This window comes from Larimichthys crocea, chromosome XV, assembly GCF_000972845.2.
Source record: "Larimichthys crocea isolate SSNF chromosome XV, L_crocea_2.0, whole genome shotgun sequence".
Classification (NCBI taxonomy): domain Eukaryota; kingdom Metazoa; phylum Chordata; class Actinopteri; family Sciaenidae; genus Larimichthys; species Larimichthys crocea.
The window spans coordinates 198,124-210,596 of NC_040025.1; the positions used below are offsets into that span (position 1 = coordinate 198,124).

The following is a 12,473-nucleotide window of genomic DNA, read 5'->3' on the forward strand; positions in this document are numbered from 1 at the left end:
GGCGATTAAGGCAATATTGTAGTTTTTAAATAGTTTTGCAGTCATTTAACAAATGTCTCAATGGTTTCTGTAATTATTGCCAAAATATTTTCCACTTTCTCTAAGAAACTGAAAATATAGGTGCTGAAACAAGTGTTACTTGTAATTTGATAGAAAACCACAGATGATATAAATGATGTACACATTTATTCAATAATTCATTATTAAACAGATGGTAGTCACATCTCCTTTAAAAAACTGGAAGTTAAATGACGGGATTTTCTGCCCTGGTTTCCTTCATCAGGTGAAACTAGATCTCGTGGTTGTTGAGGTGACGGTTTCTCATTAAATGCCACAAGCTGCAGCATGTCTTAGAATGTTTCTCCTCTGCAGGTAACACGAGGATCGAGAGATTGAAAGCTGAGAAATTATCTCCACATTCTATTATCAGCTTGTTTTTTATCTGAAACAGTAAATCTTCAAAATGTCTCAAACTACTATACACACACACACACAAATCTTAATTGAAAAACAGACAACAGCTGCTCGTGGAAAAACACATGACCTTTATTATCGGACGATTTTTTTGCCTTAAAATGGACACACCAGACATTTTGTTTTAAAATCACAACATGGAAGGCATTGGAGGACTCAATCACACGTGCACTGATTGATAAATGCTTAGTTCCCCTCCATGTTACGCACACAGCTACACTAAACACAGACAATGCATAGATGACACTGGCAGGAAGACTGATGGATCCTTGGAAGAGTGTGTGATCTTTTTATTTGTATGAGAAGTTAGTTGTGCGTGTCGAGTATGAAGACGGTCTGGCGACTAGTGTGTTTGCATATGTCTGTTGGAAGGATTCTCCGTCTGTAGGCTCCCTGGCTTCTTCTCAAAACAGACGTTTCTCATAACTGTGGGAGAAAGAAGAGAGTCTGTCAGTGAGGAAAAACTCACAGCTATCCATGATGCTCCCGGGTTTCCTGTTAAGACAGACGAGAGGCGCTAAAGAGGAAGTTTAACCGAAGGCTTGTGTGGTTGGAGGCTAGATGTGAAACTGAACTGAACTTTTAAGACGATAGAATATGAAACAAAACAAAGCAACCAATGTATCTACTTAGTTGAGTGGATCTATGCTGATGAACATCAGTCTGTGTTACTGTGTGTGTACCTGTGCAGGCTGTGGACTCCACCCTCCATTTGAGCTGACGCTGTTCTCTTTTCGAATTTCAGGTCTCCAGAATACATCATGGCTCTGCCGGGAGGAAGGACACGCCGTTACACATCAGACAAGGGGAAGAAAGGGAAATCCATCCTCTCTGTCATAGTACACTGTTTTAGCGGTTAGTATACAAAAAACAACTACTTCATACTAAAAGAAAGAAAAACCTTCACAAATAATGAATGTCTTGTTCTCCAAGATGTTTCTGGAGCTTCATCAGCAGTTTGCTCGTTTTCCCCCCCACGCACACAGATTCAGAAATCGTAAGAGGAAAAATGGTTTGAACGAGCACTCAGTCGAGCTGTTCAACGAAAAGACTTCAAATAGGGGGAGGGGTTCAATTTTAATGATTTCATACTAAAAGCACAGACTACTGACTTATGTCAGAATAAAATGTTCTGAATTACATCCTGTATGATGCACGATAGGCCGATCAGTCAGATTCATTCATAGACACTGTATAAATATGTTAGTGTTTTTTGTTTTTACCTGAGCTGTGTGAGGCTCTTGGCTCCGATGTCCTGACACGAGTGCTGAACGCCAGCCAGCAGGTACGGAACAAACTTGTGGATGGAGCCTTTGTCCTGCACCGCTCCAGAAACACCCTGAGCAACTTTAATCTTATCGCTCTCACTGTGAGGAGAGAGGGACACAACTGGGTTAGTATCATAGACAGAGTGCACACTTCAGTTGTACAAGAGCCTCTGTCTGTTAGAGACAGTCATGTGTACTGCCATCTTGTGGCTAAAGCCCTGATACAAAATAAGTACAATATTAATAATAAAGATTTATTATTTTTTTTAAAGTTATTCCTTTTCAACACCACTATTTTTTATATTATATTTTTATTTTATAGAGCATCAAATCACAATAGGAATCATCTCATGACGCTTTCTAGAGCCGGTCTAGACTGTACTCTTTACAACATTATCTACAGAGACCTAACAGTTCCCACCATGGGCCGGGGGTTTCTGTGCTCTCTCGTCCAGCAGGTTCTCGTGGATCGTGGCTGCTGCTGTGGTCCTGCACGCGTCCACTATATAAATTTTTACTGTCATTATTGCTACCATATCTCCATTACAGTTTATAGTTAGTTTATGACTTGCTGCTGCTGTGTCTCTCTATCTCTATCACAGGTTCTACTGCTACTGTAATTATTTTATCATTCATTGTAATTGTACAATGTTTGTGTTGATTTGTCCTGTATATGTGACATCTATTGCACGTCTGTCCGTCCTGGGAGAGGGATCCCTCCTCTGTGGCTCTTCTTGAGGTTTCTTCCACCTTTTTCCCTGTTAACGTTTTTTTGTGGGCAAGTTTTTCCTCACTCGAACCAAGGGTCTAAAGGACAGAGGGTGTCACTCCCTGTACAGATTGTAAAGCCCTCCGAGGCAAATGTACTTTGTGACTTTGGGGCTATACAAATAAGATTTGATTTGATGGGCAAGCACTCTGAGACAATGGGAAAGAAAAACTTCCTTTTAAGAAGCAGAAACCTCGAGCGGAACACGGGTCACGCTCCGCTCGTGGTGGACTTTCTTAAAACCACTGAAAATCATTTGAAGAAGTGTTGTCATTTGGGGAAAAACTATTTGTCTCTGATGAAATGGGAAGCAGTGCTCTTAATTTTTTTTCTCTTTCAGGGTTGGAGTGAAACTCTCATTGTTACAATTTCACCTGCAGATATAGAGTCACTTCTAGGGTGCAACTTTAAACTGCTCAATTTGAACAATGGTCTGTTATTTGTGTCTCTGTACCTGAAGTATCTGGTCTGGGAGCCCAGGTTTTTGTCCATAGCATCCAGGGAGCCCATGCCTCGGTATTTCTTCAGCCGAATGCCGTCAGAGAAGAAATATTCACCAGGAGCTTCACTGGTGGCGGCTAGCAGAGAGCCCATCATCACTGCACATGGACAGAGAGAGAAGGTAGTGAGTGGAAGGTAAGCTAGAAGACTGACTAATCTTTTTTGTTAGAGATCTTGTAGTTTGATTTTTAATCTCCCATCCATCCATCATCTAAATATTTTAATTATAATTCTCTGAAACTGACCCTGAAACAGCCATCTATACATACCTGTGGATGCTCCCAGTGCCAGGGCTTTGGCGACGTGCCCGACAGTCTGGATGCCGCCATCAGCGATGACCGGCACACCAAAACGCCTGGCGTACTCTGATACCTTATAGACCGCTGTGGCCTGGGGTCTGCCGCATGCCAGCACTGAAGGGAGGAACGGAGGACGTTTAAATGATGTGAGAAAATATGTACAGCTGTAGAAGCTAGTCACCTTCACTACATGTTTGTAGTCCCATCACGACTGCTAGGATAGATAGTCTTGTACTATTAACCGACCCTACTCCAGAGAATACACCTCACAGAATGCTAATCATATATCATCATATCTCATTATGTGTGTTCAGGAACCAGGCTCTGACACTGGCACTCCTCTAATTTTCACAGAAATACAGATGATCTTTGGAACCAGAAATCATCAGCTGGCCGATGGCAGCTGTAATGTATCAGTTCATTTTGACAGGCATGCATGGTGGAAACTCAGCGATTCAAGTGATGTTAAAAAAAAATAAATAAATAAAAACAAATCACACACAGTGAATGAGCAGACAGGCGAGGAACGTGACTCTTTCTGTTAAAGAAAAGTACGAATGAGGAAGTTAAACTTGTCACATCAGCAGACGAATCCCACACCACAGAAAGACTCACACCCGTCGCACATAAATGTATACTTTCGTTATTCAGCCCAATCGACTGATTTCAATTATATCTGCAAGATTTTAAACCAATCTTTCACACCATCGCAGACAAGTGCAGACAAAGACAAACATCCTAATTCCTTTTTTCACTACGAGAGTTGTTTTGTTTCCTGTGAACTTGGGGCTGCACGGTACTTACCAAACGTGTAATCATAATTATCTTGCTATGCACTGACAGGACATGTTGCAAAGGGCTCTCTGAATAAATTATTTGCAACTTTAAAGTTAAAATCCTCCTGTTGATTTGATGGCACCCATGGGTAACTGGTGGTGTGTGGAAGTACAGTTTAATACTTCAGGTCCCAGAATTCAGTGGGCAGCAAACACTCCATGAGTAGAACTGGTACATACATAAGAATGATGAACTCTTTCAGAGCAATTGTTGATTCAATAATGCAAAATAATAATATAATACAATAAAGTGCATCAAAAATGGGATTGATTTCATGAAAATCTTTAATATTAAAGTACAGTGGCTGAAGGGAAATCCGTCAGCCTGATCCTGTCTTCTAAATTTAGAAGTTTTAGAAAGTCTGCTGTTGCAAGACTGCTGCTACTTTGTGTACTAAGTGATTATAAACTATTTTTATTGTTCAGTATGTGTCTCATTTCATAAAACATACGATCAAAGCAGAAAAAGAGACATGACAACAGTCATAGGAACAGAAACACGTCATGTTTTCTCAGCCCTTATGCTGCTCAGACTACAAGTAGCAGGTGAGGGCTGACGCCCCACGAGGTCTGTATGCAGAATGAATTTACTGTGACGACTATAAGAGAGGGAGACAACCACTTCAGAATGTGTCACAAACAAATGACCAAAGATAAATGCATCATGGCTGCTGCCTCCTTGAAAATAATGATTATGATATTTGAGTCCTGAAGCAATGCTGCCAGCTGAAACAGAACCTGCCTGCTTCCAAACAGCTCACCGTGTTCACCACCTCTGCTAAACTGAGACACCCTGTGGCTGCCAGCTACATTACAGAGCCACTCTGCTGTTTGCTTGTTCCAGTGCCTTGTGTTAGGGATGGAGGAGAGCTGTGGTCTGACAATGACAATGATAGGGGGGGGAGTGGGTGGTGTGGTAATGAGTCATGATCATGTCACAGAAGCAGCACACAGAGGGTTTGGGCTTAAACCAGCCACGTTCTGATCAGTGCTATCCAAAGCACACAAGTGCATAGTGTCTCAATCTGATGACATCATCCAGATACGAGACCCAAAGGTCAGTATAGTGGGTGGAGCAACATTCACAGAGGATGAATGACAGATTAGTGAGGACACGGGAACAAGCAAAACCCCAAAACCCCAAAAGCTCTCAAAACAAACCAAAAACCGACTACCGCTACGTCTGCTACCGATGCAAAGCTGTTAACCAATCAATGCAGCAGGCTGTGAAGTGTGGGGGAGGAGGGGCGGGCACACTAATGATAGTGGAGCCAATGGGAGCCCAGCGCAGGCCAAAAGGTGGTGGGGGAAACTTACTGGAGTATCCCGTAACAGTGGTTGGGGTTTTGGGGCTGTGGAGCTTTATTGCTGGTGGTACACTGAGGGGAGCTGGACATGGACGCACACACACACAAACGCACTCGAGCAAGCGCACACACACACACAAAACACACACCATTCGAACACCAGGGTGGGAGGTAGGGGAAGAGAATTTAAGAGGGAGAAAGCAAAAGAGAAATAAGGAGGGAGGCAGATAGGAAGACAACAAGATGAAGATGACAGACAAAGTGAAGAAAAACTGTAAGCAAAAGAAAATAAACAAGAAATATTTGATGATTTCAGAGAAATCTTGGACGACAAGGCAACAAGACGCAAGAGACAAACAATATCGACTGTTTACTTAACTGCACCAGACAAGGTTTTCCAACTTGGTGTTTTTGCGACGTGCTTAAATTAAAATCGGCTTCACTTTTCATGGGAAGTGACGCACAACAACCCAAACTACACAATTAACCCATCCACAGTGTGACGTTCCAGATGTGAGATCATGTGACTTGGCTGAGAGAAATGCCGGACTACACGCTGAACCCCAGCCAATCATAGCTTCTGTTCTTTAAACAGTATGACTGTATGACTTTGCAGGAGGATCAGAAATGTCAACACACACAGCGCCCTGCAGACTACCGGGGCTGTACTTCCACTAAGACACAGTCCACAGGCTAAATATCTTGTAGTTTGGTCCCAACATTCAGATCAAATCAAGGAAATCCTGTTTTCTACTGCCAAACCAAAGTCAATAAAACAAACAACTGTCCACTAGGATAACTGTAACTTTACAATATCCATAACCATTTTAACAGGTCCAGATTTGGATGATGCACAGCAGGTAGGAGGCAAGACTGGTGGTGTTTTGTTGAGTTTGCTGCTCAGTCGCTCACCTTCTTGCGTGATGCAGATGGAGCCGCTGCCCATCCCGACTCTCAGGGCGTCCACTCCTGCATCGATCAGGTTCTTAGCTTGAGCTGCAGTCACCACTGCAGCAGACAGGAGGAGACAGAGAGGCTGTTAGAGACGCACACATTCAGAACATTATCCAAACAATACAACGACATATTAGTCTATATTAGCCTTTGAGGAATCAATGAAGCTCAGCTTTTGGAGCTTCGGACAGTTAGATCAGTCTGACGTGTACGTTGTGTTTTGTTATTTATGACATGGTTGGTGTGTAGGTAAAGGTAAACGTAGTTACCGTTGCCTCCAATGACTTGTAGGTTTGGATATTTTTCTTTGACATATTTGATCATGTTGATCTGGAAGATTGAGTTGCCCTGAGACGAGTCCTGAAGGTACAGAAGGAACACGTTATTACTATTGTGAATTTGTAGACACCCAACTGTCTGTTCAATCTGTGAAACAGCACATATAGCCTGTTTCAACAATAATTACTCAGGAATAACGGTGGTCTGGGGCCTCATGTACAAAGCTTGCATACGCACAAAAAAGTGGCGTACGTCCTTTTCCATGCTCACGTTCCTATTGACTGCACACACATTGCTATAAAAGCACCATCACAGGATGAATTTGTTTATGTAAGTAGGAAACATTTTCATTCCATCGATGGGTGGCTTCTATTCGTTTAATTGACCCGTATGTAACGCTGGTTTACATACGGGACAATTAAACGAATAAACTCTTTACTTACCCAGAAGCCACCCATTGCGCACCGTGCCAGTGTGCCAATGCACATTTGGGCATGTGCGCATTCAAATATCATGTTTTTGGTTTTCTTTATTTTCTGCTGCTGAAATTAGAGCTGCAGAAATTTCTAACAAGCCCCTGATTGTCTCCCTGTGTTCAGTATTCATGTCAGTAAAAGCGGGCGTAAAGTTGGAATTGTCAGCCGCGGCGCCACACCTGTCCACACCTGTGTGTGCGCTGCTCGGATCCCACAGCACTTACAGCCTCACACACACGCTCCCACTCACATCTTTTTTTTGGTCATATTTATCCCTGTTGACAGGGCACCAAACAGAATCTCCACTTCATTCACTAGAATCTCTAGCTTAGACTCTGTGAAATTCCCTTTCTTTTCTTTGTTCATCGCATTATCTGATCGGACCAAGAGGTGAATCTCAGGTCCAGGGCCTATTTAAACAGATTTGCATATGTAAATGGAGGCGTGGACAGGGAGGAGTTGCATGTGCGCTCAATTCCACGTTAATTGGGATGTACAAAAGAAACGTGGTGGGATCCATGCGTACGCACACTTTGATACATCTGAATATTTTTGTACGTACGACAGTTTCTGGGTTTTGGCGTACGCCAAGTTTCACGTGAAAATCCACGCAAGTATTCGTACATGAGGCCCCTGGTCTCCATGGTGAACAAAAGTCTCCACCTCTTGCACTAAAAAGTCCTCCTTACCAGTACAATTACATCCACGCCGCTCTGTGCCAACAGGTCCAGGCGGTACTTGTCGTCGTTGTGGGTGCCGATGGCGGCGCCACACAGCAGCTGTTTGCGGCAGTCTTTGGAGGCCAGAGGGAAGTCTCTGTTCTTCTTCAAGTCTGTGCGGGCGATGATGGACACCAGGGAGCCCTCTTCATTCACTATGGGCAGCTTACCTGCAGGAGGAGAGGTTAAACATTCACACCTGGATGTGAGTTAATCCAGTTTATAGCATATGTTTAACTGAAAAATAAAAGTAATATGCTCCTCACCTTTCTTACTCCTCTGGAGGATTTCATTGGCTTCTTTCAGCGTCACTCCAGCAGGGGCGACCACTAGATCCTCCCGCTTTGTCATCACCTGTCAGGACAGTGACTGTTATAAAAATGAGGGTTACACTGCTATTTAGATGTTTTAACTTATACAATGTTTGTTCCTATTTATTACATGTCTTGAGGGCACTTCCCTTTATTGATGTTTTACTGAGACTGGCAGGGTGAGGTAAAGTTCAGGTTAATGTATAAATAGAGGGATTCTAGAACAGAACAATGGTCAGGGACAGGTCAGAGAGGTGACATTTAGATTGGGGATATACTGGCTACTGATTAGGGGAAATGTTAAAGAAAACTGTTTAGATGCTATATATGAAAATTGTTTGTTAACAATTTGCAGGGGTTGACACAGCCCATTTTAGGGAAATGTCTAAATGCCTCAGGGAGCCTTTTTCTCTGTAACCCCTTTAGTGTGTTGCACTGTGAAACGCTCCTCTTGTACAAGAATAATAAATTCAACTTAAACTTTGATACTTTGAATCCAGTCCTCCTTATTTAAGGGTTCTTCTTTAAAATTCCCGTAACAGTGACAGGTAAACAAAAAGTAAACTCAATGCAAAGTTCCAGAGAATCTAAAAACTTTAATACTTAAAGATGTGACACTTTGTTTTTGTTGTTTAGTTATTTGCATAGACTGAAATGATATATCCATATAACTGGTCCTATTTTAGAAAAACAACTTTTGATACTATTATGCTCCCATTTTATTATTACTTATTACTAACTCTTTGTATTTTTTAGTATTTGTAGGTATATTTACATTTCTCTATTTATATTCGTTAATATAGATTATTACACAGATGTAAATATTCCTGGTATACATCAAGCTCTGACTTGAATTCTTGGCCATTAAATACATCTACTGTTTTCCATTAAATCCTGATTCATTAATTGCAAAAGTTTTGGCCGTGACTTCTGGCTTTGGTCTACACACACACCTCACTTAGTGGCAGGTCGTGGTCCTCCTCCTTCAGGAAGTCGATGTCTCTGGAAGAGATGATGCCCACCAGTTTGCCGCCCATTTTGCCGTTGTCTGTGATGGGAATTCCACAGAAGCCATGGCGGGACTTGGCCTGGAAAACGTCCCGTACGCACTTGTTGGGGCTCATCACCACGGGGTCTGTGATGAAGCCCTGCTCATAACGCTGGAGGAGGGAGGGAAGGACGGAAGTGAGGAAAAATAAAGAGGAGCAGGAGAAGGGGCAGAACAAATAGAAATGGGAAACGGGAGAAGCGGGGATAAGGGTGTAACTGAGTACATTATGGGAGGATTAGATAACCAATATGAGAGTTTCACTGCCTACAGTGTACAGCAGAGGGGCAAGGGATACAGGGCAAAAACATGCTTCTACTTTCAAGGTGAGAGCAGCAAATAGAAAGAGAAAAACAAAGACAAAAATGAGCTGATGTGAGATGAACGAAATATACTGAGGAAAAAAAGGAAAGAAATAATCATGAAAGACTGAGGATGTTAAAAAACACAGATGATATACAGGAAAAAATTAGGAAAAGGAAGAAACCTTAAAGAGAAAAAAGACGAGGAGCTGAACAGAATGGAAGAAGGGATGAAGGAGTGTAAAGATATTCGTCATCATCACTACCTTGACTTTGCGAACTTCATTGGCCTGAAACTCTGGAGTGCAGTTATGGTGGATGAAGCCGATGCCACCTGTTAGCTGGGAGGAGACAATACATCAGAGTGAGTGACCGTCATAGTGTGCTAATCTGATAACTTTATAATCCAAGTAAACTGGTATGTTTATGTATCGTACATACCGCCATGGCGATGGCCATATTGGCTTCTGTGACAGTGTCCATGGGAGAGGAGACGAGAGGAGTCTTCATGGTGATCTGTTTGGTGAGCGCCGAGGTCAGGTCCTGGATAAAAGATATCGGGGACATTTCTAAGCAGCTTTGACAAAAGATTTAAAAAGAAAATACCAGGTTCAACTCCAAATTCTGGGAACCCATTCAGGGAATATCTGTGATGTCTGGCACACACACGCCTGATAATCCTCACTCTCACCCTGGGTATAATCCCAGACTCAGATTAGTTTAATAACACCACAGCGGTGTTAATCCGATTCTGAATCTGATCTGTAAACATTTGTCCTTCATCGGGACTCACCACTTGGTCTGCTGTGAAGTCGATATAGCCTGGCAGAATCAGGAAGTCGCTAAAAGAGAGAGACAAGAAAGAAGTTCAAGCCAAGGCATGTCCTTATAAAACATACAGCTCTGCAGCTCAGTAAGCTTGTAAATATGTTCCAGGTCAAATGAAAAACAAGAAGTTATTCAAGAAAAATTGTGACTTTTATCTATTCTGAGTATAACATAACAACTAATATTTCTTTCTCAGGAAGGTGTCATGTTGTGTGAAACGTTCTTAAATGTAAAGCATGTGGATCTACGTGGCGTGTGAGTGGCAGTGAGGCCCACAGGACAGCAAGAAGAGACGGACAGCAAAGCAGTGTCACATGTATGACTGTTCGCATATTCTATTTATAGCATTTAAATCAATAATTAATTAAATAAATGACATTTTAAAACATTTACTTTGGTACTACTGTGCTGAAACAGAACAATCAAATGTTCTGATGATCTGATAATTGCTTTGCACATCGTTGCAATTACTAACATTTTTTCTCCATTTCATGTTGATTTAATTGTTTTAAATGGATGTTGGTTAGTTTCATGATACAAATTTGTAGCCAGATATATCAATAGATATGACTAGAACAGGGTTGCAAATAATTATTATTTTCATTAGCGTGTAGTATGGAGACTACCAAGCAGATGCTCTAAATATAACCAGGGTTCACATAGTCCACCATAACAACACAGGACTAGAGCTAAATTTAGAACGTGTGTGTGGACAGAAGGAATGTGTCCACCCTTTTATTTTCAAGAGGCTGTACGTCTTCATCCAAGTTTTCACCTTAAAGACAAGTTACTTAACCAGCAACGAGTCTGCAGGTGAAATTCAAAGCAGTCATAAAGCGTCGCTGATAAAAATACAAACGCATGTGTGTGTGTGTGTGTGTGTGTGTGTGTGTGTGTTCTGCTGCCAACTGTGATTTCAGATAAACAGAGGCACTCGTATGAACTTTGCCCTAAAAACCACAGTAGACAGTGAGTGGACCACATGGGCATTAACCACACTTTGTATGTTTTCATACATTATTAAGCTGCCACATCAGAGCAGAAAAGTGATTTTTTTTTAAACAGCTTCATGTTATGAATTGCATACTTTGGGTTTATTCATAATATTGTTTGAGAAAGTCAAACAGCTGGCACCACTTTTGGACACTTTGGTTTCTGATGTAAATGTGTGATTACTGATTTAAAACAGGAGCCAGGAGAGGTATTATTATTCAACACGTGAAGCAGTTTAATGAGCTCATATGTGGATCTGTCACAAAAATACTCAAATTAAAAACACTCATGGGAAATGTAGGAAGCCCTGACTCTCTCTCTGCGGGTTATCCATTTAAAAGTATTATATCAAAGGCTCCTTTCAACAGGTAAAGGATCAATTAAGTATTGATTAAAATATCTCACAGCATAGACCAGTTTGCTTGCCTTGATTGCAACACAGTGATTCATTAATGTAGCTTTCACTGATAATGAGCCTACAGAAATATGTTACAACAGTGTAAATGAGCCTGACACGGCGGGCTAACGTTAGCACACGATGCTAAAAGACAAACTACACTTTGTCTGAGTGCGTTAGCTCGCGGGCAGTGTTCACGGTGTCTTTACTTGTACGTGAGCCCGTCTCCTCCGTTGAACAGCTGCTGTCCGGTCAGCCCGTCTTCGGGGACGTAGCCGGTCTGCCCGCTGATCAGGTAGTCCGCCATGACGTGTGAACGAGCCGGTGAAAAGTCAATTTAACTCGCTGCTAAGGCAACGAACGAAACACACACACACAGGTAACACACTCAGGCCCGCGCGCAGACACCGAGAACTTTCCTCGTTCCGCCGCCTTCTCTCTCTCGGTCGGTTAACCGTCCGGCCGTCGTCGTGCTTCGCGCGGAGCAGCCGGGAGGTGTCCCGTTGTCTGACTCTGTCCGTTAACGGGTAGAAAGTGTCCGGTGGATGTCGGTGATAAAGCTCATGTGTTGTTTTTCAGGCACGAGCCGAGCGCTCATGTTCTTCCAACTGCTCCGCTCGACACGTGCAGGACTCCAGTCTGACAGCGTTTCCGACAGCGACGTCACATCCGGTGACCCGCCCCCCTCGGTTTGTTTATTCTTCTTATTATT

General features: G+C 42.4%; 1 protein-coding gene and 1 long non-coding RNA gene across 3 annotated transcripts; one reads left to right on the forward strand and one right to left on the reverse strand.

The window, feature by feature from the left end:
• Positions 1–525: 525 nt before the first annotated feature.
• On the reverse strand, positions 526–12,428 carry impdh2 (IMP (inosine 5'-monophosphate) dehydrogenase 2). Of its 2 annotated transcripts, XM_019270869.2 has the most exons (15): positions 11,971–12,428; positions 10,337–10,385; positions 9,985–10,086; positions 9,810–9,884; positions 9,147–9,353; positions 8,149–8,236; positions 7,853–8,052; positions 6,678–6,768; positions 6,367–6,462; positions 5,465–5,536; positions 3,282–3,425; positions 2,966–3,110; positions 1,698–1,841; positions 1,158–1,241; positions 526–900 (listed from the first exon to the last, which is right to left on the reverse strand). In XM_019270869.2, exons 1-15 carry the CDS (start codon positions 12,066–12,068, stop codon positions 879–881), a joined length of 1,617 nt encoding a protein of 538 aa, XP_019126414.1. In that variant the 5' UTR covers positions 12,069–12,428; the 3' UTR covers positions 526–878. The 2 variants fall into 2 exon arrangements, with proteins under 2 accessions (XP_019126414.1, XP_019126415.1); XM_019270870.2 differs by lacking the exon at positions 5,465–5,536 and having other exon boundaries at positions 11,971–12,427.
• LOC113747693 (uncharacterized) lies at positions 3,007–5,449 on the forward strand. Its single transcript, XR_003463797.1, has 3 exons — positions 3,007–3,147; positions 3,268–3,457; positions 3,666–5,449. It is a non-coding gene; the product is annotated as an uncharacterized LOC113747693 (long non-coding RNA).
• Positions 12,429–12,473: the final 45 nt, after the last annotated feature.

Coding starts and splice junctions, on each gene's coding strand:
- impdh2 (XM_019270869.2), bottom strand. CDS start 12,068: ATGGCGGACTACCTGATCAGCGGGCAGACCGGCTACGTCCCCGAAGAC. Junction 3,111..3,281: donor GGCACTGGGAGCATCCACAG/GTATGTATAGAT, acceptor GTCCATGTGCAG/TGATGATGGGCTCTCTGCTA. Junction 1,842..2,965: donor TCCCAGACCAGATACTTCAG/GTACAGAGACAC, acceptor CTCTCCTCACAG/TGAGAGCGATAAGATTAAAG.